The following is a 26900-nucleotide window of genomic DNA, read 5'->3' on the forward strand; positions in this document are numbered from 1 at the left end:
AGAGAACATGAAGTGCTTATCTGAATTACATGAATTCAACGTTCTTCCAAGTGAGCTAGATCAAATGACCTGGACTCTGTGCTCTTCGAGACAACTTTGATTCGGCCTTCATATCCTGCATAAGTTTCGACACAGAGTTGCGATAGGCTTCAGAGACTGAGGCAAGTTGTTCGCTGCTCCACCTTGTACATCATACTGCCTCAGATCCTGAATTGCACACGCGAAGTCCTTGCTTGGGTTCGCATACTTCGTCCCACTTCGACTACCAGAACTCAGGTTATCCAGAGCATTTTGCATGCCTTCGTAAGTTGCGATCTGATCGACAAATTGCTGCGTGATGGTCTCTTTGCGGCGAGTATCGGGGCCTTTCCATGCGTTGGTATAGTAGTGTCCCAACTTGGTGCAGTGGATAAGAAGCGCTGCGAGGCCAGCTGCAAGAGCCGTGGCAACCGACGAGCCTGTACGTCCATTCCTAGTGACAAGAACACTGATTTGAGACCCCAAAGCCTCTGATATGGTATCGGAATCATGGCTGTCATCTTCAAAAACATCCTTGATATCTACGCCTGGGAATAGGTAGTTCAGCCCATTCTGGTCGGTAACTTCTGGCCAGACCTGTCCGTGAGGATCAGCAGCACCAATACAGAACACTTTGGCGTTGTTGATCTCCCGCGGAAACTCTCCTCTATTACCGTGCTGACTGCGTCCTTGGATTCCATCGTCGCTCGCTGCGCAGAACATGATGGGAATCCGACGGCGTCGACTGCCGGTGCCCTCACATGCGCTCACGACATTGCGTAACTCCATGAGCGTGGCCTCTGGAATCTTGTTATTGTCGTTGCGGATGGTCCAAGACATACTGATGATGTCGACGTTTTGCTCTATGGCAGCTTTAATAGCCTGCGCAAGTTAGTCAGATCAATAGCTTTTTTCAATGCCGGTTTAAGATTACAAAGCCCGATGACAGAACTTGGCTCGAAAGATGCCTTAGAATGTGAGAGCATGATGCTTACCTTAGCTGCACTGCCTGCATCAGGTACTCGCCGATTGCTGGATGCGTCTCGGACAGTTTTCAAACGATAAGGTATTATGTCTGCGAATGGGCAGATGCGAAGAATTGTTTTTGCCATGAATGTTCCGTGGCCACTGACAGATGAATAAACCGGGTTGGGTCCATCAGGCGTTTGGTCGAAACTTCGACCTTCCAAAAAGCGCGACTCTAGACAGCGCATGCTTTTGCTGAAGAGATCGACCCCATCGTCAATCAGTGCAAGTCTCACTCGACGTAAATGTGGGTTCTTGAAGTCATAATCTGGTAGCTCTTCCGGTGTGGGGATAATCGAAACAAACTCTTCAACGTACTTGAACCACGGCTGTTCTACAGATTCTGAGGCAGAACCCGCAGCTCGATCGGGCCCAGCTGCGCCTGTCGGCGTGACCCTGCCCACATCTACAATTTGAATGGTCGGTAGACTCTTGTAATCGTCGAAGTGCTCATGTGCTTGGACCAGAGTTAGTTGCCTCGACGATTGCATTTGTACTGGCGCCTTGGTACTAGTAGAGTTCTGATTCGTCTGACCCATCTTCGCCGGCCGTCGCCTTGGCTGCTTCATGCGCCTTGTGAAGCTTTCGATGTTCTTTCGTATGCGGCTTTCCTCAATCGATGGTACCGAGTAGTAGACATACACCTTCTGCAGATATTCAAGAGCAGGTAGTCCCTCAGGCTCGCTCCACCCACGCAAGACAGAGTTCCGACCACTCCAATGCAGATGAAGTTCGCGAACCTGCGGCGTTGCTGTCTGTATCACCTCGGGGCAGAGATCTTCCTTGTGCCAGTCGAGAACCTCGACATCAAAAGAGGGATACTTCTTTTTCCCGCGTACAAAGCCCGCTAGAGCCTTTTCAACCTCCTCGTCTCGGTGAGAGTGGTCGCCGTCATAGACAACAACCTTGAAGATCTTGCGTACGCCCCACTCCCTGAACCAATTAAAGAATTGAAGATGATCCGTATAGCGGGATGAACCATGCGGGGTTTTCTGATCATTCTCAAGTAGAATCGTGGCCGGTTGAAGAAAGACATGACGAAGAGTGTGGTAGTGATCCCGTTTGCCAAAATAATTCCTCACTTGGGTCTCTGTCATATCACGGTATTCTTTAGCCGTATCCATTGCGAAATAGTAATCTGAGTTCCCAAATATTAGCATTCATACAAAAGCAATTAGAGAGTGGCCAAGGCTCCACATCCTCATCACTCAATTCAGGGGAAGAAGAAAGGGCGTGTGACGACGCCATGCGGGCATTGGAACCAAACTATGAAAAGCTGAAGTGATTCTACGTCGGGGTTTTCTTTCAGTATTTGGAACTTACGCTGTTCGTTATTTCCGAAAAATCGCTGGATTTCCGTGTCAATCTCCCGGAAGGCGTTCCTCGTCTCATCGTTGTGGAAAACAGTCGACCGCAGAAAGCGAACTCCGAGCTCCTTGCAAATTTCATCGCTGGCTTTGTCTGCAGCCTCAATATCTTGTATAGTGAAACGTATCTCTTTCGGTTTTCTCCGTTTTGACAGACCTCCGTTGCGCAACAGCGGACGACGCGAAACCTGACCTTCCTTTCCCCGACCCTCTAGAACAGATGGCTGGTCCATAATCGTGGGTGGCTGGTTGGGTTTCAACATGCTTGGTTTCGCTGGTCTATCAGCATCAAAATTTAGACCCGAAGAAGGTATCCGCGCGGAAGAAGCAGTCATAAGACCCTTCAACATCATTCCGGGCTGGGGCTGTGTTCTCTCGAGCCCTCTTTCGCTCGCGATCTCAGAGGTAGCTAGTCGATCAGATGGGCCCACTTGTGTCGGCGTAGATGCATCTATTTGTCGAAGATGCTGATTATGCCAAGATTCTCTGGTGGCAATATGCCACCTGTAAACGCTGTACTCGGGTTGACGAAGAGAGCTGCTCGCTTTCCACGGCTGAAGTCTCACCTCTTTGGTCACCAAATCGTGGATGCTATTGGGGCATTTGTCGAGAATAAGCATCACCAATGCTAGTTGACGGTCGGAGTCGCTGAGACACAAATCGAAACGCAAAACTTGCTCCAGCGGACTCAATTCGTTATTGCTTTTGAAAAGCATCTCTGGAGCCGCAAGGTTGACGAGCATCTCTAGAAGGTCTATGTCGACCGGGAGCAACTCGTTGGGTTTCTCATTGAAGTTAAAGGCAGCTTGAATGATTTCTCGACCAGCTTCTATGGTGTCGGGATTCTGCTCGTTCTCTTCGAACCAGGTTTCAGCGAAACCGAAGGTCAGTGTGGCTAAAGAAGCTAAGTTGCGCTTCTTTATATCTTGTGCCATGAATTCGATGACGGCACGAACCATCTTTTGCGAGCGTCTCCTGATGAACTCTAGCAGAGGAACGGCTCCACCAAAGTTCATCAAAATTGCTTCTGGTAACTTTCCGAGGATCGTGTTCAGAACCTCTGTAGGGCAATTGTCTGCTCTTCTGACATCGCGCAGAAACTGATGAAGAATCGTGCCATCTTCGTTAATCTCGTCGGCATGATTCTCGACGAAGCAAGTAAGTTCATGAACACGTTGCTTTTCAGACTGGGAATCTCGCTGCTCGCCCGCCTTTATGGCGTCGATCTCGTTCGATATGTGGTGGAAGACGTCGACAAAGTCCTTCTCAGAAGAAGGAGGCGTCTCCATTGTTGTCACGGGTTCGTGGGTGAGTTTTCGGCTCATGTCATAAAATGAGGTGCTCAGTTGTGCCGAAAGATTGCGCAGAACTCAGAGTGATAACGTATTAATCTGCGCACGAATTTACTAGCTTGAGGCGATTGTCATCAGTGACGCTCCCAGGTCGATGTTTGACGAGAAACAAAAGATTTTGCTCTGAGCCACTTGCGTTTGCACTTGGGCATCGCTGAGACGCGAGAACCCGAAACGCCGAGGCCACAGTCCATGTACAACGCGATTACATACCTACTAACTTGACCACTCTCTTTGACCACTCTCTCTTCGCCGTAATGATTGACATATAGTTACCTATGCGACACATCGCCGCATCATTCGATCATCCGAGTCTAGTTGGGAAGAGCGAGCAAGTTGGTTGGAAGCTTCCCCTGCATATGCAGCCAAGCCAATATTGCACCCATCTCTGCAAGCTTGACTCTCAACTTGCAACTTGCTGCTCCAACGTGCTTCGGTTCACCATCGCCGGGATTCGTTCTACTCCAGGCACACTAGGATTCCTGTAATTTTGCAAACAAGCTTTCAGGCGCAGACGTCTTAGCAGTGGTTTTCCAGGAATAACTTCGCGCAGCCTTGGGCGCACTTGACCCCTTTATACTTTCACAGCCACATTGTGTTGGTCGTTTTGACGTTCAACAAACAAGTGCCTTGTTTTCGTCTTGTTTTCGTCCATAAAAGAGTGGGCTTCCCCTCCGAATCATAGTTCTATCTATGTCTACATCAAGCAACACTGCCTCGTTAACAACCAAGCACTCACCCGTCCCTCATACAATCCCTGTCATCTCTCGCACAGTATTCAGTGGTCAAGATGTCAGATACCGAATCAGACGACTTCTCAGACGTCGGTACGGTGATCGACTTCGGCTTGGGTGCGGTCAGTGAGGCCCAATGCCAGTTTCGATTCAACCCAGACGGCATCTATACCCCGCGCGAGACTGGAGTGTTGGTCCGCTGTTCCTTAGCCGACATGGTTCACGGCCAAGCTAGTCTACATGATGCCACCCCATGCGTCCTCGTTGTTTTTGACTTTCAGCTGGACCGGACCAAAGCGACGCGAAGAATACGCCAAGCCATCATAAGCCTCACTCTACCCGAGGGCATTCGCGTGCGCAAAGGAGGCCTCTCGCCGAAGGGAAGAGTTTCATTCCACCCACAAGAGATGACTCTCTCGCGCAGTAATGAGAGTAGTCTGTCCGCGGGCTTGTGTTATGGTGCCTCCACCGAAGGCGGTGTCAAACGCAGCGAGACGGTCAGCTTGGACACGACGGAATACGCCACTGTTAATGGATGGACAACACGGCAACCGAAAGGCAGAGTAAATGACCAACGGCCGCATAACTGCGTCAAATGGGCGCTAATGGAGAACCCCGCCCTGCCCAAACACGGTGTCCCGCCTCATTTTCGTGCCGCTGTCTTGCTTGAGCGGTGTAATGGAAATATGATGGACAGACCCTTCGTCCTCGAAATGGAAATCAAGTCTTCCGTTGATCTGAAAACATCGATCGAGAATTTGACGGAAATGTTTGGCAAGGTGCCTCGAGGTTGTTTGAGAGTTGATCCCAGCAAACAATCCACCGGAAACCTGCGCAAGTACGATCCGAAACAGCTTGCGGATGTAGTGGGCGACCTTTGGGGATTGTCTTCTGGCACTTTAGAGACTGAGTTGTTTTCAAGAGACTTTGTTCAATAGTGGGTGAGCGGCACAAGCGGGTAGTTGGTTGATATTCTTGGCGAGGTGCATGTAAACGCTTTCATCACATCGCATTGAATCCCTGCATGTAACCTGCGCCTGTCGCTTAGCTTCGAAACAGGAACCCCAAGTTAGGTCAAAGAGGAGCAGTCGCGGCTAGCTTCGATGTACTTGCAAGTACCCGGCAGGTTACTTTGTGAATGCATGATTTGTTGTTGGACTGTTGGATAGAAATCAACCCAATCTGAGAAATCAGCTGATGTATGAGTGGCCGGCCTAGGGCGGCTTTCTTCCCTCTGCCAACCCATCTTTCTCGGAAGCATTTCCGTTCCAAGATTGGGATATCTTGGGAATATTCTTTCTCACAAAATCGTGGACGACAGTCAAAACAGCAGAAATTGCTCCATAAAAGAACAAGATCATGGAGTTACTCGAGAGATTCGATGCGGAAGATGGTGACCCAGATAAAGAGTACGTTGCACAATGGCAATGCTGCTGTGATTTATCTTATCAAAACTCTTTTTAATTCAAACCCATTCTTGAGATGTTATAGTAACTAATGATGTGGAAGCATCCTTGTGGTCCATGGATTGTCACATAGCGGTGGCAGCCCTTGGGAGGCAAGCCCGACCAAACCGGCCTGGCTGAGACAGGATTTATTCAATGACAGCAACTCTAACATCATTGCTTTCAACTACGAAAACTTTTTCGACAGCCAAAACCCCCTGTGCACTCGTGCTGGCCTGGAGTTCGTTGCCTGTCAGCTTTTAGACGATATCATGGCATGGAAGGCATCGGAGGTCAGTATCTCTCACCAAATTTTCCAGATTATAGCCAGACGCAATTGCTGACCTAGCCGTTAAAGGGAGATCGTCCACTTGCCATTCTAGCCCACGACACGGGTGGTGTGCTTGTTAAGATGGTATGTTGATCCAGATTACGTCTCTCAATATGTCTCTATTGGTAGAACCTCTCCAACTTAGGACTGACTACATACTGGGTTGCAGGCCATCATCATTGCTTCTGGCAACCTAAGCAAGTACAGTCAACTGCTATCCTCTGTTTATGTCTTAGTAAGTCAATCTTTGATCTTGATCTGAAGAGACTGTAATGCTGACAAAATCAAAGATCTTCCTCGGCTGCCCACACAAAACATCGAGCGCTGAGTCACTTGTTAATGGGTTTGCGACTTTGATCTATAACACTCACAGCATTCCCAGTGTCGGCCTTTTCCAAGCTGCCAAACTATGCGCTGAAATGACCACCGATGTGAATCACCTGTTCTTGAATAGCAATCTGCCTTTCATGATGCACATCATCAGCGTCTTCTCGGAGGCACTGAATCCTATTGACCGAGTAAGTACACATACCTGATGGTTTAGTCTTGTCACCCCTCTCCTGTCACAAAGGTTACAGCATTATCATAAGGGCGATCATGCAAGATGGCAATTGGGTCATAAAATCGCCATGAACCTTTTTTCAATTCAGTCCTGACTCCGTTAGACTTTTGATGAGTTCACTGCTACGCTTGATCTCAGTTGCGAAACTCGGCTCGGATTGCCACACCCTCACGGCACCCTGCTCGGTCACGAACTCGACGAGAAGGCGAATAAGTTGCTCAAGGAAAAATTTCAGATTTCAATTACAGGTAGCGCGCCAAGATATATCTGTGCACTAACCACCTCTTTTGAATTTCTATATGATCACAATCACTAATTTACGCTTTTAACAAAAGAAACCTTGAGCAGCCAGAGGGTACAAGTCCTGCTCTCATCTGTGTCTCCGCCACCTACTTTCCAATTGGGGCTTGAGTACGTTACATCGGATAAGTTGGGATTCAAAGAAGATCTCGATGAGTGGATAGAGAATCATTCGTCAAGTAAAACCCGATATATCTGGGCTCCTACGGAATTATCCCCGTCGGGTGCGATCGGCAGCTTCGTTCGATTGGTATCGGAAGCAAACCAGCTGTCAGCACCCAAGACACAAATCCGAGCTTTTGTCTACCAGTTTCGAGAGATCAGAGCACATCCACAGATTCAAACGAAATTCCGCTTGAGCAGCATGCGACTAGTGCTGGAGAGCTTCCTAGCCCAGGGTCTAACGTACATCTCTCCTCGGATGGAGCCGGACACGGGTGTAGCGAGCTTATTTTCGTTATTTGAATCAGCCTTATCGCCTGCAGGGGCACTGAGTGAAGACTTGCTTACGGTTCTCTTCGTTACTCTGAACAACTGTCTTAGGCGCAACGGCATTCGTCCAATATGGTCTGTTTGGAACCTAGAACACTGTGGCGGCGATACGGAGGTGACTAGGCTGTTGAGCAACTTCAAAGAGCTTTTCCAGTTCACCACGCACAAGCCTGCGATACTCGTTTCCTGGTCGGGACAATCAGCCCCTAATTTTGAGGGTATCATGCAAGATGCCGGCATTCATCCTTTTCGACTAAGATTTCGATATCGATGGTCTCAAGATCATAGGATTCAGATCTCTTCAGAATTCTTAGCTCCACATGGCGGCCACACGTGCGTTGGGACGTTGCCAGAATTGATCAAGGCTGCCTTGTGCGACACCAAAGACGACGAGCTTCGCCAAAGTTTCATGCAGTTGGCCATCAGGACAGCACAAACAAGCGCATCAGGCGTTCAGTGTTTACGAAGAGTCCATGAGGCCATCGACGACAATGGGAAGCTCGATCCACACGGCCTGCAGGCTGCAACATCGGGGTTTCTTGCGAGAGACGAGACCGTGTTCACGAATAGCGCCCTTCTTTGGGTCCAATTCTGCTGCCGGTATCTTTCTCCGACTGAACTTGTCACTGCTTTAGCCTTGGAAGGGGTCGTAGACAAATCAAATGAAACCGAATCCATCTCGGGTCAATGCCATCTTGGAAAAGAGATAGAAGACAACTCATCTGCTGGCTTTCACTTCATCCAGAACCATCTTTCAGGCCTTATACAAGTAGTTGATGGCGAGTGTCGGCTCACTTCCGACATTATCGGTGAACCGAATGACACTGGTCCCTGGTATTCCCATAATGCCAAGTCAAACCTATGGATTCTGCGTTGTCTGCTCCGACATTTGGGTGACAAAGCAGAGCGAGAAGGCCTCGACATTCAAAGTCCACACTCCGAATTCGTCCGGCCTTCACCCTTCCACCACGACTTGACGACGTATGCCGCCAATTTTTGGTCGCATCACTACAGAATTGCGCAATCTCACACGTCGACAAAACTAGAAGCCGAAGCCATGGTAGCCAGATATCTAAAGGCCAACCACGTCGCGACCTTGCTCATGCTCCGATATGTTCAACACACTGTCGTAGAATCTCCCAGGAGGGCGATTTCTGAAGATACCACAGCTACTGCGGTGGCCCTTCTCGTATGCCATGGCTTCGATGACGTCGAGGAGATTGGTACGCTTGCCAGCTGCCCCGGATGGGAAAGTAGTCCCAAGACTGTGTTCCCGGCACTTTTGGAGGCAGTCAGGGGCGTCCATACGACACTTCTTCCGAAGCTCTCTGTTTCAGTGCTGGGAGATGAAGAAGCAGGAAAGATCTTTTCAGCAGTTGAACCAGGAAATCTCACAAACAACTGCATACATGATCTTTTCCGACAAGCGCAGTCTCGACCGAACTTTCACCTCCCATTCGAATTGGTTTTCTGTGCTGCATTCGCCGGCATCGAAGTCAGCGCCAAAAGCATCAAGGGTTGTAAACTTGACAGCTCCATGTGGCTCACTTGGCTGTTGAGATGCATTGCCACTCGGAAATCGGATGCCACAAAGATGATCTCACGGCTTGCAGAACCTCACCTCAGTGAAGGTCAAAAGGATGACATCTTGCTCGCTGCAAGCCTGGTATGCGATTCCAAGGACGTCCTTGCACTTATGAGCTGGCTCAGATTAGATATCTCGTCCCGATCTTTGCGAGCGCTTGTTTACTCGGGCAATCATACTGCTCTGAAGAAGCTGCTGGCAAGCCAGTCTCAGAACGAGTATTTCTCCAGTGCAGGATTCAAAGAGAGTCTCCACATGGCCGTGGATCACTCGTCACTGGAAATTGTGAGAGAACTTCTCGACCATGTTGATGTTGTCCAAGACAAGGAGGTCCTTATGGATTGCTTGAGTCGTGTTATTCAGAAATCAGCATCCAAGGAAGTCTGTCTCTTACTTCTAGACACGGGCGTTGAGATTGATTACGGGCGTCAAGAGCAATACCTGAGTGACGCCGTGAAGCAAGATAACCCGGAGCTGGCACAAGTGTTCTTGGATTGCGGGGTCAGCATCGACGCTCAAGAATCCTCAGGCGAACCGCCTCTTTACGTGGCCGCGAAAGAGGGCACGCTATCCATGGTGGAGTTTCTCGTGAAACGGGGCGCCGACGTCAACGTTCGAACTGATGCCAAGGGGCTGACGCCGCTGTACGGAGCGACACTTCAGTCGAGACCAGAAGTCGTCGAGTATCTCCTGAGCAAGGGAGCCGACGTGACTATCCCTTCAAAGGCACGAAACTGGTCTCCTTTGGAAGGGGCATATGACTATCCGGCCGTCATGGCACATCTGGTCACCAAGGCGTGGCCACCGCCCGACTATCACCGAGTGGCTGAGTTTGGGGACACCCAATGTACAGCCCTTTTCCTCGCAGCGACGTACGGCAAGACCGATAGTGTCAGGTTGTTGTTGAAGCATGGCGATCCGGACATCGAGTTCACGCCATCCTCAGATATCGAAAAAGAAAAGACGGATACGAGGGGATATACTGCTCTAGCTGTCGCAAGTCTATACTCGCACACGGATATTGTGAGGCTGTTACTAGAGCATGGGGCGAACGTCAACCATCGAATCCCGGGCACCCGTCTGACACCGCTCCATCTCGCACACAGCGGCGATACACTCGCGGTATTGCTGGAATACGGGGCCGACAAGGAGGCCAAAGACGACAACGGCTACACGCCTCTCTTTTACGCCGTGACGAAACCAGATTCGAGTCTCACCCGGCGTTTGGTGAACGCTGGCGCCAATTTTAAAGCCACCGATAATTGGGGTCATGCCGCTCTGCTGAACGCCCTGATCTACGGCGAGCCGAGTAGCCGTGAAGAGAATTGCAGATACCTCATTTCCAAAGGTGCTCCGATCAACGAAAAGGGTCCAGACAGGTACGGGTCCACCGTGCACAGGTGTTGCAGGTTCGGTGAAGTAGAGGAAGTAGAATTGATCTTGGAGCTGGGCGGTGATGCGGGCCTCTGGTATGGGATGCAGGGCACCCTTCTCGAGGCGGCATGCAACAACGTCAACAAAAACGACTTGAGATTGGTGAGATACCTCGTCGAGAAAAAGGGGGTCGACATCAACGGCCCGGGGAGCTACCTCCGCAGTGCCATGGGAGAGGCATTCCGGTCTGGCGACGAATCACTCATACGATACCTGCTCGAAAATGGTGGGCGTTTCGATACCCTAGACGGCAACGGACAACCGGCGTGGTTCAACATTTGTGCCAGAAAGGACGACGCCCTCGAGATGTTTGACATGCTACTAGACGACTACGGAGCGGAAGACTTCCTAGCCTCGCTAGGGGACAAGGACAGAACGTCACGGAATATCCTGCACTGCACAGCACTTTCGGGGCATCTGGGACTTGTTGAGAGACTTGTCGACCTGGATCCAAACCTAGTTGACAGCCGTGACATTGACGGGTGGTCGGCCCTTCACTGGGCAGCGCGGATGGCCTCCATCGAAGGTCTCGGAGGCGAAGACATCCCGCAGAAATGGGAAGAGAAGGCTGAAATCATCAAGTTCCTAGCTCGCAAGGGATGTCCTGGTCTGACAGAATGTGTGCCCGGTGGCAATGAAGGTACGTGGGACGCACTGGAAATTGCAGAATACCACGGCGCGCCTGAAGTTATCGTCGCTGCGTTCAGGGATATGATGGAGGACGCACAAGTTCAAGTCGAATCCACCAAAGCGTTGTCCCAGCGCGCTGGAAGATGGATTTGCGACGGTTGCAACACTGTAAGTTTTCCCGTCCCAATACAGCACAATATTCGAGCTAACCTAGACGATAAATCCAGCTGATCTGGGGTGCTTTCCTCATTTGCGATGACGATGATTGTTACAAAAACTTTGGGCTTTGCTTCAAGTGCGCGCCTCACAAGGATGAACTCCATGACCCGAAGCACGTGTTCGTCATTGACGAACGAGGAGTCCCAGAATGCTCAAGTCTGGAGTGGGCACCGTAGAAGAAGCCTGGCCTACCAGTGAATCGGATCTCGGAATGGAAAGGAGCTTGAGGCAGTCAGTTGGAAGAGGATCTTGAGGTGAATATAATGTTGGGCCAAGGAGAATCCAGGATAAGTAGATAGTGAACGTGACAGACTCAACTTCTCGCACTCTGCACAACTCTCGGATTGAACTTCTTCCAAGTTTCGAGAGTGGGCCAAGTCACAACCGATGCCGCCTAGCCATCTCGAAATCCTCATCGTTACCCCTCGTCGCTCACCTCTTCATCGTAAGCAAGTCACAGTCACAGGGATTGCACCATATTCTGAATTAAGTATTCGTATTCGAGCACGTAAACCACGGCCTCTCATGCTTTCTCAAAGGGCTATCTAGTACATCATCCCTCCCATAAGTCTCACATCCCCAATAACGCCATCAAATGCAACCCAAACGCGCCTAGCCATGCCCATCCCCTCCTCACTCTTCCCTCCGCGAGGCCTCAGAGACCCTTTCTCAACCCCTCCGTAACCTCCAACAACATCCTCAACCCATAAAACTTGGCCACGCTCCAATACACACCCAACCTTCTCACAATATCCGCCCTCTTAACACTCTCAACCCACGTCCCGCTACACGTGCAATGCTCCATAAACTCATTCATCCTCAACGCGCCACACTTGCCGCACTTGAGATCCTGCGTAGTCCACTCCACCACAAACGCCTCCACGCTCGCCAACAACGTCTCCTCGATCGCGTTCCGATCATACTCGGCCTCGCAAAACGTACACCGCCAAGGCCGCGTCTCCGGTCCCAGCCGCCGCCCGTCGGGCCCAATCTCCGGCAACAGGTCCTCGTCGCGGCAGAAGTCGAGGTCGCGCGCCATGGTACAGCTGTCGCAGCTGAGCTGGATCACCTTGAGGCTCTCGCTCGGGTTCTGGAAGGCGCCTTCCTTGCTGAACTCGCGCACGTCGAACATGGCGAGCAGCTCTTTGCGCAGGAGGCGTGCCTCGAGGGTGATGTTCTTGTCGAGGGAGAGGACCTGCATCAGGGACTTTACGAGCTCGAGGACGGCGTTGCGCGAGGAGAGGTGGGCGAGGTGCGAGCCGGGGAGTTGGGGGAAGGAGTAGTCTTCTGCGAGCTCTGGGTGGAGCAGCTCGCGCTTCTGCAGGTTGACGAGATTGGCAATGTCCTTCTTCAGGGGCTTCTCAAAGACTTTGCCTAGGATGATCTGTCCCTGGGCGCCCTCCGTAAGGGCCTTTTGCGGGAGCTGCGTAAGACGCGACGTCGAGGAGAAGTCGCCGTCTTGAGGACGCTTGAGGTTGTGCATAAGTTGGATGAACTCAATGACCCAGTCCTGGAAGGTCGGCTGCAGGCGAATAGGGAGGAATGTCGCCATTTGCCAGTGCATGACGGTGTCGAGAGTCTGCTGCTCTGCCTCCACCACCTCTTGACAGGCCTTGCCGCCGTAGTTGAACTCATCGTACCACACCAGGTAGTCCCAGTATTCCTTGATCTCAAGGTCGATGAAGTGGAAGAGGGGCTTGCTCTTGATCGACTTGATGATGTACTGACTGTAAGCGTAGGCAGTTCCAACCTCGGCCTTGGTGGTCTGGAGCAAAAGGCGGTTCGAGTTGGCAAAGATGACCTGGGAGCCGACTCGGCGGAAGTCGGCCATGAGCTGTTGGAAGGCCTTCTTGGACATCATCTGCACGTAATAGTGCAGAGCCCGGTCGTACAAGAAGGAATCGGGATTCTCAACCCACCGCACCAGGTGCTGAACCATGACATCGGCCATGGTATTGCCCTTACAGGCCTCCTGCCACCAACTCTTCACCATCTCTCGAAGAACCAGTACACCAGCATTGGCAAACGTGCCTTCTGACGAGATGACTTCATCACCAGCAGCGTTGCCATCTCCGGCGGGGTTGAAGGAGATAGACTCGGAGCCTTCCAGCTCATTGATCAGAGATGATGTGAGTATGGTGTTGATGGCTAGGTTTCTGACCTCCAAGTCGATGCAGACCGAGGAGAACGTGCCGGGGTTGTTGATCGAGGGCATCTGGACAGTTTCGAGCGGGCCGATAATGTCGTCCTTCTCGTGACCGGCATGGTCGGGGCGAGGGCTTGCGGACCACCACAGGACAACGTTGTTGTTCTGCAACCTTCTAGCATAGGCAATATCGATTAGGAAGCGCGGGTCTTCTCGCTCCAGGTTACAGAGAGGAACCTCTCCGTACCGTGCGAGTGTGGTAAGATGCAAGATCCACGAGCCAAGGCCAAGATAATGCCCAACAAGCCGTCTAGCAACGACTGCCTGCCAGCCAAGTGGCGGCAGGGAGCTATCCGCAGCATCGTACTTGAGCGGCAGCACTGGGAACTCGCCAAGGATCGGGACATCGTTGATGAGCATGTTGCGCTGGGATGATTGGATGACCATCATGAGCGGTCGCAACTCATCCTTTCTCATCTTCTTGACGACGTCGCTGAGTTCCAAATGCGCCTTTCGCCTCGTCGTAACCTGGGTGATTTTGAAGTTCAGCTTCTCCTGGTATGTGAAGCAATCCTGCCAGTTTGTGCCTTCCGCCTCTTCTCCTCGTCGAGCAAGCAGTTCAGTGTAGATCCGGGAGATGTTGGGGAGGTCCTGGCCCGAGTCTCTACCCTTCTGTAGGATAATTACATGTGCCTCATCCCTCAGAGTGGAGAAGACCCCAAAGATTTGTTTGTCACCGGCAGTGACGTGCGAGACGTAGATATATGCTAGTGGTGACGTTTCGAGATAAGTCTTTGCCTTCAAGGGACGCTTGAGACCACTTAAATCGAAGCCTTGCTCCAGGCCCTTTCCGAGAACTGCATGTTGCTGTTCGTCAATGGTGCAGAGATTGCCCAACTGAAGCACAGCCCTGATGTTCAGCGGCAAATGCTTCTCGTAGACGCCTTCAACACTGGGATGGTTGAATAGCAGCGAGAACTTGTCCGCCTCATTGAAGTAGACATCCTCAGGAACTGTTAGCTTGAAGAGGTGAACGGAAGAGTGACCATTCGGAAGCGTGTGGTTGACCTGCTCGACTTCACAGCCAGGGATATCAACGTCGGGCATTTCGCCACTTCTCAAGTTCAAGAACACCTGTCGCGGCACCTTGATCTTGAGAGAGTGAATCTTGGCATCAATGAGGACATGAGCGTTGACGATACCCGGAGTCTCGGTAGGCTTGAGATGCAACAGCTGCCAGTTGCTCATATAAGTCATGTGGGCTTGCTTCATGAACGTGTTTTGAATGTTGTTCTGGTTATTGCCGCGACGGTCTCCAAACAGCTGTCGCCTCCGAGTGCGGGCCTGCTTTTGAATCTTCCACTTTTGCTTCTGGTATTGCAAGAAGCCGATGTAGTCGTCCGAAGGCGAGGGCATAACCTTGGGTAGTGCGGCGAAGGGATCAGTGCTCTCAGCAGCTTCGGGAGACTTTCTCTTCTGGGCAGTAGGCTGTGAAGCGGCCACCACAGATGTTACCGGCTTTGGCTTGAGTAGCTGTGTGCCAAAGTCCTCCATGTCGGTTGCGGACCGACCGTTGCGGTTGGTGATGTCTTCCAGTGGTCCCTTGGTGAAGAGATCGGTGAGCTTCTTCTGCTTCATCTTGTCGTCCTTAACATTGATCCGGCGCTGCAACCAGTCGGGGTGAGCAACACGAGGAACCGGGTTCCTGACTTTCTGGAGCGCAGCAGGAATGGTGATGAGCTTCTGAATGACGGATCCCAGACGCTCCAGGTAGTAGTCCCAGTCCAACAAAGCTCTCGGGTCGGTGTCCGCAGGTTCCTCCTTGAGCCATTTCTTGAGGTAGAAACGCTTCGTCGTCTCCTCGGCAGAGAAGATAGCAACCGGGATGGCTCGCTCTGTGACGGGTGCGTTCTTGGGTCTGGCGCAGATAATGAACTTGCAGTTGAGACCCTTGTCCTTGACCATCTGTTCACCCAAGAAGTCTGCCAAACGCTTCGCGGTGGTGATGGACGTTGACTTTTGCGAACCGTACTCCTCCAAGGTCTTGGACATACTTCTGTTTTCCGAAATAAGCTCCATGAGTTCCTCATCCGCTAGCGTTGCACCTTTGCTGTGCAATACATCAAGCCATTGGTTGGCTACCTTGGCAACGGCAGCATAGCACTCAGCGAGAGTTTCTCCTTCCAGAAAGAACTTGAAGATTTGCTGCTGGAAGATCTTGATGAGCTTCAGCTCACCTCTGCGCTTCACTTCGAAACCCTTCAACTCGGCCAAACTGCCGTCGTCGTTGAAGACTGCATAACGCTTCTTTAAGTTCTTGTCCTCCTCCTTGGAAGTGGGCAAGACCATGGCCTTGTAAGGGCCGTCGACTTCGAAGAAGATGGAGTTATCGCTGTGCGTCTCGTACTTGAGAGTCTTGGGGTCTGTGAGCGTCTGGTACTGGTGGTTGGTGAACTTGGCGTGGACCAAGTGGTTTAACATGGTACAGGGGTACGAGATGGTGACCTTCTTGCCCCCCTTGGTCTTGAAGGCAAAATTCTCCGGAAATGTGGCGGGAAGCATACACCAGATACCATCGGTATCCAATTCCAAGGGACGACCCAATCGCTCAACGAGCGATCTGGCCAGCTGAATAATTGTCGCTCCTGTCAGACACGTAACACCAGCCATTTCCATGGAATACCATCTGGATCCCTTTCTCATGACATAACCATAGAATGAGTTCAAAATGACCTTGTGGGCAAGCTGCAGCGAGTCGAAGAGAATAATCATCTTCTTCGCAGCATCGACTTCGCTGGAAGTTGCGCCAGAGGACTTTAGGGCCTCCGTCTTGCCCTTCCAGACCTTGGCTTTACCCTTGTAATCGTATCGACGATCACGGAAGTCTCGTACGGTGTTAATGTAGAACGGGTTCTCTCGCTGACAGATGATGGCCTCCTTGACAGTTGTCGTCGAGTCGTGGATCTTGTGGTAGACCTTTTGTGAGAATATCTGCAATCGCTTCCGCAGGAGCGCCGTCTGCTCGTCGGGCGACAAATCCTGAAAGGTCCGCTGGGGCGAATTCGGCCACTTGCCGGGAAACTTTTCATTCTCCAGAGCGTTCCTGATCATGTTGTATTCGTCGCGCTTGGCCGGTAAGTATTCACCTCTCCATGCCCACGGCATGCGTCTGTCGCACGTCTTGCCGGGGCGGTTGAAGTCGCATGCCGCACAGTCCGACTCTTGGATCATAGAGTCTGGTTGCAGACGGTTTGTCGTCATGATGTTGGGGTACATGGACGCAACGTCGAGATGGTAAATCAGGGGTCGCTCGCTGCGGTTCGGCGTCTCCTTCAATGCGCGTAACCGGGAAGCGATTTGCTCTCTGATCTCGTTGTAGTTTTCAATGTCGTCCATGGATTTCTTTTCCTCCACCGTGATACTGAATTTGAGCGCGGCGTCCAAGTCATTCAACAGCTCGTCGACTGCACCTGTGTCAACTGCAAAATTGACGGGGATATCGGCGCGGAAGACGCCGGCTTCGATACTTTCGACGTGGCCACCAACATACGTCTCTGAGTCAAGCAAATGACCTTCGTAGAACGCTTCTCTCGGCGACACGTGCTTGTTTGGTAACACAATCTCTTGCTGGTAGGCCTGCACCATCAACAACATCTCGCAAAGGGTACCGGTACCCTTTCGTAATGTGTCGTCGCCACCAAGAGGCAGAATCGTGCAGAGAGAGAAGATGAAGGGGTGGACGTATTTCATGTACAGGTAGTACGTCGCCACAGCATCGGACACTGAGTACTCGGCCAGGGTCTGGGGGCGTTCCTGGGCGTAAGGCGTCATGAGTTCGGGATCGAGCTCGTCGGGATCGTAACCGAGCTTGGCGACGGTGACAGCTTTCAGACCTCGGGATCCCTGAGGCAAATAGGAGTCACGGTTCACCCAGTGGAAGCAATCCATGTGCACGCTGTAGCTGCACTTGTACTGGTCCTCGCTGTCCTTCTTCCAGCCAATCTCCTGGTACATGTCGATGCCGTTGATGCTAGCTCGGGCGTCGACAAAGGGCCAATCGAAAAAGTCACCGTTGTACGTCGCAATGACAGTCGGTCTCGCCTCCTTGATGTGCAGGAAGAACCTCTCCAGCACAGCCTTCTCGTCCGGTTCGTTGAAAATCATAAAGGGTCCTGGGTATTCCGGTTTCGGGGTGTAGTCAAAATCGCCAATGTCCTCGGAGATGATTTCTCTGTTCGTGATCAGGAAACCCTGCCCGTCAATCATGTACGAAATCATCATGACCTGGTCGATGGCGGCGTCGGGGAATTTGAGGGGCAGTTTCGTTGTCTCGATATCGTAGGCCATGACTACCGGGTCTGCCATGGCCAGGCGGTCCTCGTTGGTTGTGACTTTTGTGACGCCGTGCTTGACGTCGATGAAGTACCATTTTCCCACCCGAATATCTGCAGAGGGGTTAGCCGTGGCCGTATCCCAAAATCCGAGGACCCAAACCTACCCATATCTATCATTACTCTTACATGGTACGGCACGTCGTACTCTCTAATATCGACAATGAAGTCGCTGGCGTCGGCAAAAGAAGCATTCGTTCGTCTATCGTCATCTCGTGAATCGTCAAAAAGGTCAAAGTCGCCATTCATCCTGCAGCGTGTCGGTCAACGAAACCACCCAATATTTGCAAGAAAGCTTACGTTGAAACCTCGGCATATGCGTCCAAAGCATCCACATTCTTCCTATTCTTCGCCGCAATAGGCATAATGTCCTTCCGCGCCGCCATCAAATCCGCCACATTCGCAAACCTCAGCTCCAGAAACGTGCGGCGGTACCCCAGCAGGTGATTCGGCATCTTCAAATCCTCCTTGTCCACCCTCTTAATCGTCTTGACGACGCCGCCGCCGGGCACGCGCTTCAACCACTCCTCGACCTCGCTCTCGCGGCCCTTTTTCACGGCGATCAGAAAATACGGGTCGTACTCGACCGTCGCCTTGAAGTGCGCGCCGTCGTCCTCGATGAAGTAGCAGTCGAGCGCCGCCCGCCCGTTGGGGTTCCGGTCGTCCTCGACCGAGGTGGGCTGCACGTTGACGAGCCAGCCCTCCTTGCGCTTGCCGCCCTCGTAGCGGGCGAAGCCCATGTTCTCGTCGATCTGGTGCGTCAGCCGGGTGCGCTCCCACTTCTCGTCGGCGGAGGTGGCCTCGTTGCGGCCCGAGGCGGCAAAGGTGCGCGTCGTTCGTGAGGGGCCGTGGTAGGCTTGCTTGCCGCCGCGGCGGTAGCCCTTTTGCGGGCGCCGTAGGCTCGTGTTGGGCATTGTGGGCGGCTGTTATATGGTTGAGACTTTGGTAGGCGGCAGGGGAGGTTTCGAGGGATCTTGTTGATCGGTGTAGATCTCCGTCGAGGGACTCTAGGTAAAGGAGGTCTCTCGAGGAAATCGCAGCCTCTAGGTAGTCATGAGACAAGATCAGAGAGACAAACGGCTAGGTTCGTAGCAGCGGGGGAGAGTTGACAGTGAGAGACTGGTGGTGGGTATCAAGAAGGCTCTCTCTCTCTCTGTGTCTCTGTCAAGACCAACAAATAAAGGGAAGTCTGTCTTGGTGACGAAAAAAACCAAGAACAACCGAGAGAAAACGGGGTATTGACGATCCTAGGAATAGGAATTGGACGAGTGGGAGAGTGGGATTTGTCACTCTTGCGTTCGAGAACCAGAGAGCATTGAGCTTTTGCGCATTGGGGACGGGAGTGGAGGGTCTCTATCCAATTACTCGTTGTCCAGGGCAAAAAAGGATGGTACCAAAGACGCGTCTTCCCCGTCGCGACTTTACGCGAAATCTGCACGTTCTGCAGGCCAGAACGGGAGACCGGGGGATCCACTTCAATTAAGCCCAGCATCCCGCGCGACAGCTGCGCAGCGCCTGCGCACCGCACTCTCCGTCTGCAGGGGAATTTAAGCGCAGGGGCACGGACCATGGACACCGGCCCAGCAACGAACCGTCGACGGGGGGAGTGGAGGTCCAAATTCGGTGGACGTCATCTCAGGCCACGGGCAGACTTTGAGAGCTTTACCGGGGGACGGACCGAAAGTCAAGAGTCGGGATTCACAAGAACCAGCATCGAATGCGCTCGATCACGCTCACACTAGACACATATAAGAGCTAGACCTTTGCACATAATGGCAGACTCACCAGACAACATCCCGGGCCCCAAGAAGGAAGGCCAGAAGCTATACCTCTGGTCCCGTTCAAGCCAAGGACCAGTCGGGGAGGGAGCTCCGGGTTCAACACCTACCACAGCATCACCAACTTCACCGTCATCACCACCGGAGCAAGCGTCCGACCCTAAGCTCAACCCGACCGACTTCCAGAAAAACTTCCCGACGCAGGATGGTGCCGCCGCGCCGGGGTACCCGTCCATCGGCGAGGCCGTCAAGACCATCAAGTCGGACGACTTCCTCTCCGTCACTCAGACGCCGTGCGCGCGGGACGGGTTTCTCACCGGTATCGCCAGCGGCGCTGGTGTAGGAGGATTCAGATATGTGTTCGGAGGTACATCTCCCCTAATCATTCCTGTTCTACCTTGTCTCCATATGAAAATCCCCTCTCGCATCACCTCACCCTCACCTTCACACTCACACTCAAACTTATGTTCCCACCCCTTTTCTTACACTGCACTCATCCTCATCCATAATAAGAGCCAGCCACTAAAACTCTCCACCAGGCTCACCCATCAAGGCGGCAAACTGGGCCGTAGGCAGCTTCCTGATCGGCTGCATCGGCTCCTACGAGTACTGCCAGATGAAGAGGCGGCAGGAGCGCGTCAAGATGAAGCGCACCGTCGAGGTCTACCAGGAGACCATGATCGACAAGCGCCGCCGCGAGATCGAGCAGCTCAAGCAGCAGGCCGAGCAGAAAAAGGCAGAGGAGGAGGCAAAGGCCGCCAGCCAGAAGTCTTGGTACAAGTTCTGGTGAAAGGAACTCGTGGTAGAGAGAAAGGTTAGCACTCTCAAAGGGATCTATCTCTTGCCGAACCATGCCTTGTATGAATAGTATGTTCACAAAGGGGATAGAAGACAGCATCTGCGAGTGGCTTTGGCCCGCGATGCACGTGTGTTGAAATAACTGTATCATCATCCATTCGATTTAGGGGTATAAAAGAAAGACTATTTGTATCATTTCATCCATTCTTCCTTGTTCCCCCCTTTCCTATAATTCCTGTCGCAGTCTTTGCTGCGTGATGTGAAGGGGATATCGTGCTGGCCATCAGTCAAGTGATGAACCGCAATCCAGAAAAGTCCATTCGTAAATAGACGCACCCATATGGTTCACCCATATGGTTCATTAAACGCCCCTTATCCCAAACGCCATAAGAAGCCTTCCGTGGCCATTCCTTCAGCCTAGGCCATACCAAAGCCAAACGACAGGGCCCAATGACACCAGGCCTCGTCGCAAAAAAATTTCCCTGTTTGCACCCATTCTGTGACTGTCCTTAGACGTTCGTCACAACTGTACTGGCTTCCGATTCGGTGAAGCGCACCTTTCGCACGCCGCCGCCGCTGCCGCCAGCGGAAGGCTTGGAAGGAAGACCAGCGCCGCTTCCTCGTCTCCGCTGACTTCTTCTGGCCCTCGCCTCGCTCTCCTCCCTCTTCTTGTACTCGGCCAGCTGCAGCCGGCGCTTTTGTGTTCGTGCATATGCCATCGCAGCTGTGGGCATGAACCCGACCCCATTAATGCCTGTGCCGTCGTCGTCCTTGTCTTCTGGGTCGTAAATCGTAATCTCTTCCTCCTTCCAGGTGAGCGCAGCCCTGACCGGATCCACAATCGTCTTCATCTCCTGGTCTTCTTGTTGTTGCTGCAGTCCAGCAGTGGCAGATGCCGCGTTGGTCTTGTTGGTTCCCTTGCGGCCCTTGAGCGGTGGTGTGCCGGCGCGTCTCCGTCCTCGTGCTTTCGGATCTTGTAGTTTGTCGAGCGAAGGCTGGGGGGGATGTTGTTGTGCGCTCGTGGGTAGGGTTGTGGCGGCAGCAGTGGGAGCGTCTTCTTCTGTGAATTGCGATTTCGGGGTAGGCACCGGATCGCTCTTAACATCAGGGTCCGGAATGACGACCAATGCGTCTGCAGCAGTGGTAGCGGTAGCGATCGCGGCGGTGGTATTGTCGCCCTCAACGTCCGTCATCTCCAGTTCGGGGACCTTGATTCTCTTGCGGCTGGCAAACGGGTCGTCGTCAGAATATCCGTACCCCCTGCCGTCCTTGTGCTCGTCGCGCGTCGGGTCATATGCGGCGCTGCCGGGTCCAGCAGCAGCAGCTCGGTTCTGTTGCTGGGCTACCCCGCCCCCACCACTATTCCCACCCAACGCCAGACCACGGAACTTGTGAACAACCTTGCTGTGCGGGCTCGCGCTGCCGTCTTCTGCGTCGCTGCTCTTGGGGTGGTCGGCAGACAGCTGGAAGCTGAATCTGGAGGTTGTGTATATCGGCGACACCGGCGGGGCGTCTTCGTCTCTCTTGCGCTTCGGCGTCGTCGTCGGGGTTGGGAAGGGTTCAGCCATAATGCTGTGCTGTGTGTGCTGTATGTGGTAAGGTATACTGCGCAGGTAGCGCCGCACTTAGGCGGTTGATGGTGTGGGCTGATTTTGGGAAGGTATCTGACTCGTTCGGGATATTGGTGGCAAATAGGAATGAGTCGGACGATGCAATAAGGCGAAGGACCGTAGTTGTCAGTTGGTAGGATATTGGTTCAGTTAGGTAAGTTGAAGTTGTAAGCTTTTAATTCTCGAGGATATTGGGTATCGTGAATTTGTGGCGGTCAAGAAGCGCAAGTTATCAAGGTAAGGAAGGTACGGTGAGGTAGTTGTTGAAGAGAAAGGCTCTAACTTGGTCAAGTGATTGAATACTTTTTAGTCTTGGGAGGCAGATCCGGCAGTTACCCTTTGGATCTGGGCTGGTCCTTCCTTCCCTGAGTACAAAACTTGCAAAATGCCCACCAAATGACTGTTACGTGGGCGTGATAAGCTAAACACATCCACGCTAAAATAAAGCTAGAGCCCCTCGGTGAGCTGCGTACGCCGTGTACGCCATGTACGCCGTGGGAAACCTCTCTCATCTTCATCCCATGTTTTGTGACCCCCCAGCTTCGTCAGAAGATTCAGCCAAATCGGGTCATTTCCATCCTATACGGACGTTATTGGCTGACATGTATCCCCAGGCTCTCAAAGCTTGAAGCGCTGCTCAGGAGCACCGCTGCCGGATGCAGTCTCTACCTTGGGAGGTGATTACGAGAAATGCTCACCGACTTGTGAAGCCAAAAGCCAAGGCAAATCAGTTACCAGGTTTTAACTATGAAGCAATTTCATTATCCATTCTAGATACTCATTGATATCATCACATCCACCCCTCAGCACCAATAACTTCCAAAGCCTCTCTACTCGCTCCAAGCCTTGTACACAATCCTCGTGCCATACGTCTCCCCCTTCTTCAACAACATCTGACCCTTCCACTCATCCACATTAATCGCATTCACCCACCGACTCGGCTCAACACAAAACCCGCTCCTCTTGCCCCGCGCCGCAACCCCTCCCACGGCGGGCACATCGATCCCCTCGCCCGTGTAAAACTGGAACGCCGGCTCCGTGCTGAGAACCTCGAGGTTGACCCCGTTCTTGGGGTGCTTCGCGTGCACGTGCAGCTTCAGCGGCGCTTGGCGGGTATCAATCGGTACCGCGCCAGCCTCCTTCTCCTCGACGACGACAAAGCAGTCGTCCACCGCAGGGGCCTCGACGCCGAGCTCAAACGGCTTGCCACCCTCGATGCCAGGGAACGGCGCGGGTCCACCGGTGGGGATACCGTCCTCGCGGGGCAGGTACGCGTTCGTCGCCAGCGTCGCGACGGTGCCGGCGAACGTCTCGTCGCCCGTGAGGTTAAAGTACGAGTGGTTCGTCATGTTAATCGCCGTCTCCTCGGCACCGTCGACAAGCTGCGCCTCGTACTCCATGCCCAGCACCGAGACCTCCTTGCCATCCACCTGCTGCGTGCCGGCCGTGTAGATGACCTTTACCTGAACCTTTCCGGGGAACCCTTCGTCGCCGTCCTCGCTGGTGAGCGAGAACTCGACGCTCTCGCCACCCTGGAGATCCCCGACGCCGGGGATCGCCCGGACGCCGACGGGCTTGGGGCCCTCCCAGACCTTGGAGCTCCAGGGCTTGGCGCCGCCGTGCAGGTTGTTGTTGCCATCGTTGGCGGCGAGCTTGTACGTCTTTCCCCCGTTGAGGGACTTGATCTGCGCCGAGGCGAGGCGGTTCGCGACACGGCCGACGGTGACGCCAAAGTAAGGCGAGTTGTGCTTCTCGTAGAGGTCCTGGGTCGGGAAGCCCTGGACAATGTTGACGCCCTTAACCTTGAAGGACTGCAGGATGGCGCCCAGGGGCAGGAACTCGAAGGTAGCATCCGACATTGTGTGAAAGGTATGTGTGGCCTTTGGAGGAAACGGGCTTGGTGAAGAGGATAGGTAAGGTAGTCGATCGAAGTGTTAAATCACGGAATTCTCAGTCCAAAGTGAAAGAGAGCTACGACAGAGACCTGGAATCACGTAGAGCTGTATTTTTGGGCAAGGGGACAGCAACCCTTTATGGAGTGCGACCAAGAGTCCCGTCACTGGTTGACATGGCGAAACATGCAATTCAGGCTATTATTGCTTGTATCTGCGCTTGTTGGCCGATGTAGTGGGGTGTTTGGACGAGGATGGCCGATGGAGGAGGGGGGGAAACAGTTGAAGAGAAATGACGGCGTCTGCGGGGACGCACGCCCGCGGCGGGGTAAATTGGAGACACAAGAGACGTCCAGTACCGATAGGTGTTCGAACGGACCACCTGGCGGGGAAGCTTTCCCCTCTGTTTGGCCGGTGCTCTCACTCCTCAACACCGAACCAGGAGGTTCCTAGACCCATTTCGAGCGGCCATGCTGTTGTCTTACTGGTGCGTCTAAAACAACACGAGCAGCTTTGCGCCTTGTCTTCGCGTCTCCGGCTTTTTGGGGAAATGGATGGATCCAAACCTGCCAAGTTCCCAGAGGACCAGAGGGGTGCTGGCGGATGGCGGATACAGACGACAGTCAACTTGAGAGGCCCGCTTGAGCTGGGTAAGAAACTAAGACTGAAGTAAGAGTTTGCTCTCATCCGCGACCTGTGAGTGGATGAACATGTTGTCAATTGTCCCGAATTCCTGAGAAACCCATCGTGGTCCGAAAATTAGTGCATTAATATCGTGTACAACCTTTTGGTGACCCCTTGTCCTCTTCGGGCGACACTCCGCGATGTAGCGCCACAAAAAAACCAGAGGTCTCATGCTTCCAAGGTACATATGATACAACGAGCAACAAGCACACTCATATGAATGATGGACCGCCAACACATGATACAATGTCCCATCCCAATATTCGTTACATCAATCCGATTCTTCGTCGTCGTCGCCGAGGAACGCCAGGTCCGCTCGCGCCTTGCCTCGTGCACGCGACGGGATGTGTGACTCTTGGTCCTCATCATCTTCGTCGTCTTCGTTGTCTTTGACGTTCTCGTCGTCAGAAACATCATCCTTCACAGCCTTCTTGGGGGCTGGTTGGCCACGCGCTTTGCTTCGAGACGATCTGCCTTCTGCGCCCCAGTTGGCATTCATCTCCTGAACTGCTTCCAAGTCCGCCTCCAGTTCTCTGCGCTCCTTGATCTCTTTTGCCTTTGCTTCTGAAAAGCGACCATCCATTCCAATGTCTTTGAGCATGCCTCTGAGGTGCCTAATCTTGGCCTTGGTATCGTCTCCGTATTGCTTCAACTCAAAGCCCCAGATTTTGCGAATACCACACTTGACCAGATGAGACTGTAGCTTTTTGATTTCTGCATCGTCGGGGTTCTCTGGGGCTGCCGGTGCCTTCTTCTGCTTGGGTGCCTTACCCTTGGTCTTGGTGCCCGCTCCAGCTTCCTTCTTCTTGCGTTTCGGCTTGGGTGGCTCGTCTATCACGTCCGATAGCTCGCTAGTCGTGTCGTCTGCTGGTCCCTCGGCCTTCTTCTCGTCTGAAGCTTCAGGCTGCTTCTCGATTGACTCGTCATCCTTCTTCGCCTCGACCTTCTTCTCTTGTGACTTTTCCTCCTTATCCTCGACCTTGTCGTCCTCGCTGTCAGGTGGGGAGCTCAAGGCATCTGAACCACTCTCTTCAACCTTGCTCGGGCGTCCGTTGGCGGATTTAGACGCCTTCGGCTTGGCAGGGCTCGCTTCGTCAGAATCGGAGTCGATCACAGGAGTTTCCTCCTTCTTCTTCCGCGGAGCTGCTTTCTTCTTCGGCTTCGCCTTTGGCTTCTCCTCCTCGGAGGCGGTCGCCTCGGATTCTTCTACTTTGGCAGAGGCGCGCTTCCTACGCTTGGCAGGTGGTGATTTTTCGGCTGCTTGACGCTTGCCAGACTTCTTTGGCTTCGCATTTTCTTCATCTTCATTAGGTTCGACTTCGGCATCGGGGTCGGCGTTGCCCTCCACGAGGTCGGTCTAGTATGATGTCAGAAAGACATAACCCGACACTGCTGGCGGTGCTCGTGCCTGTACCAGTGCTAGGGAGGGGTTAGGTAATTACAGCAAGTTCTTTGATGAGCTTTTTGCTCTTATCCTTCCATTTTCCTGAAGAGAGCAGTTCATCTTCGAGTTCGAGATCTGATTCGACGCGCCTTCGGATGGAGTTCACGTTAAGGTTATCGATATCCGTCTTGAAGACCTCGCGAACTTTGGCGAGGATCGTCGCCTCGATCTCCTTGTCTGAGGGAGCCATCCTTGTAGGTTTCGCCGGGATGAATGGAATCAATGATGCAATTGAACGTTGATGCCGTCGACAAGGAAATTCACAGCTCCATTGGGCATTTGGCGCGGAACGGGGTAGAATGCAGCAGCTTTGAGACTCTGTCGCGCAGGAAGTCGCGTCGAGGGACAGTGTCTGAGCGCAGCAGGTGGGCGGCGACGCGGGCAGGCGCAGATCAAGCGCAACCGGGGTAAGCTGCGACTGATTCGACCGGAGTGGGGCGGCAGTCATCCGACGTCAGTATCGGACCTGGTCCGAGCTTTTCACATAGAAGGCAGGATGCAACGGCGCCGGGAGGAAGGAAAGATGGCAGCATTGTGCGCATGTTCGAATCAGTCATTCCTTTCTCGTTACAACGCAACTATCAGTCTTGAGAAAGTAAGGCTGCTACTTTCAAAGTTCTCCTGAATATCACTCCCCGGCCAGGACTAATGACGTATTGTCG

General features: G+C 52.8%; 8 protein-coding genes across 8 annotated transcripts; 2 read left to right on the plus strand and 6 right to left on the minus strand.

Moving 5' to 3' along the window:
• Positions 1–108: 108 nt before the first annotated feature.
• HER10_EVM0003177 (uncharacterized protein) lies at positions 109–741 on the minus strand (the record flags this gene model as incomplete). Its single annotated transcript, XM_035472861.1, has 1 exon — positions 109–741. The coding sequence occupies one exon, from the start codon at positions 739–741 to the stop codon at positions 109–111; it is 633 nt and encodes a 210-aa protein (XP_035327770.1).
• Positions 742–2862: 2121 nt separating this feature from the next.
• On the minus strand, positions 2863–3700 carry HER10_EVM0006527 (uncharacterized protein; the record flags this gene model as incomplete). Its single annotated transcript, XM_035476110.1, has 2 exons — positions 2863–2955; positions 2978–3700. The coding sequence occupies 2 exons, from the start codon at positions 3698–3700 to the stop codon at positions 2863–2865; spliced, it is 816 nt and encodes a 271-aa protein (XP_035328104.1).
• A 5521-nt stretch (positions 3701–9221) lies between these two features.
• On the plus strand, positions 9222–11671 carry HER10_EVM0001573 (uncharacterized protein; the record flags this gene model as incomplete). Its single annotated transcript, XM_035471317.1, has 2 exons — positions 9222–11444; positions 11504–11671. 2 exons carry the CDS (start codon positions 9222–9224, stop codon positions 11669–11671), a joined length of 2391 nt encoding a protein of 796 aa, XP_035327615.1.
• Positions 11672–12150: 479 nt separating this feature from the next.
• HER10_EVM0008965 (DNA polymerase family B) lies at positions 12151–19395 on the minus strand (the record flags this gene model as incomplete). Its single annotated transcript, XM_035478470.1, has 3 exons — positions 18333–19395; positions 18140–18282; positions 12151–18086 (listed from the first exon to the last, which is right to left on the minus strand). The coding sequence occupies exons 1-3, from the start codon at positions 18944–18946 to the stop codon at positions 12151–12153; spliced, it is 6693 nt and encodes a 2230-aa protein (XP_035328302.1). The 5' UTR covers positions 18947–19395.
• Positions 19396–19526: 131 nt separating this feature from the next.
• On the plus strand, positions 19527–22495 carry HER10_EVM0003762 (uncharacterized protein). Its single transcript, XM_035473426.1, has 2 exons — positions 19527–20177; positions 20350–22495. Exons 1-2 carry the CDS (start codon positions 19805–19807, stop codon positions 20598–20600), a joined length of 624 nt encoding a protein of 207 aa, XP_035327827.1. The 5' UTR covers positions 19527–19804; the 3' UTR covers positions 20601–22495.
• On the minus strand, positions 21118–22176 carry HER10_EVM0006071 (uncharacterized protein; the record flags this gene model as incomplete). Its single annotated transcript, XM_035475668.1, has 2 exons — positions 21118–21603; positions 21697–22176. The coding sequence occupies 2 exons, from the start codon at positions 22174–22176 to the stop codon at positions 21118–21120; spliced, it is 966 nt and encodes a 321-aa protein (XP_035328053.1).
• Positions 22496–22769: 274 nt separating the features above from the next.
• Positions 22770–24407, minus strand: HER10_EVM0002647 (aldose 1-epimerase). Its single transcript, XM_035472350.1, has one exon. The coding sequence runs from the start codon at positions 24075–24077 to the stop codon at positions 23049–23051; it is 1029 nt and encodes a 342-aa protein (XP_035327713.1). The 5' UTR covers positions 24078–24407; the 3' UTR covers positions 22770–23048.
• Positions 24408–24963: 556 nt separating this feature from the next.
• Positions 24964–26588, minus strand: HER10_EVM0005221 (transcriptional regulator). Its single transcript, XM_035474843.1, has 2 exons — positions 26237–26588; positions 24964–26151 (listed from the first exon to the last, which is right to left on the minus strand). The coding sequence occupies exons 1-2, from the start codon at positions 26426–26428 to the stop codon at positions 25066–25068; spliced, it is 1278 nt and encodes a 425-aa protein (XP_035327976.1). The 5' UTR covers positions 26429–26588; the 3' UTR covers positions 24964–25065.
• Positions 26589–26900: the final 312 nt, after the last annotated feature.

This window comes from Colletotrichum scovillei, assembly GCF_011075155.1.
Source record: "Colletotrichum scovillei strain TJNH1 chromosome Unknown Contig00010, whole genome shotgun sequence".
Taxonomy (NCBI): domain Eukaryota; kingdom Fungi; phylum Ascomycota; class Sordariomycetes; order Glomerellales; family Glomerellaceae; genus Colletotrichum; species Colletotrichum scovillei.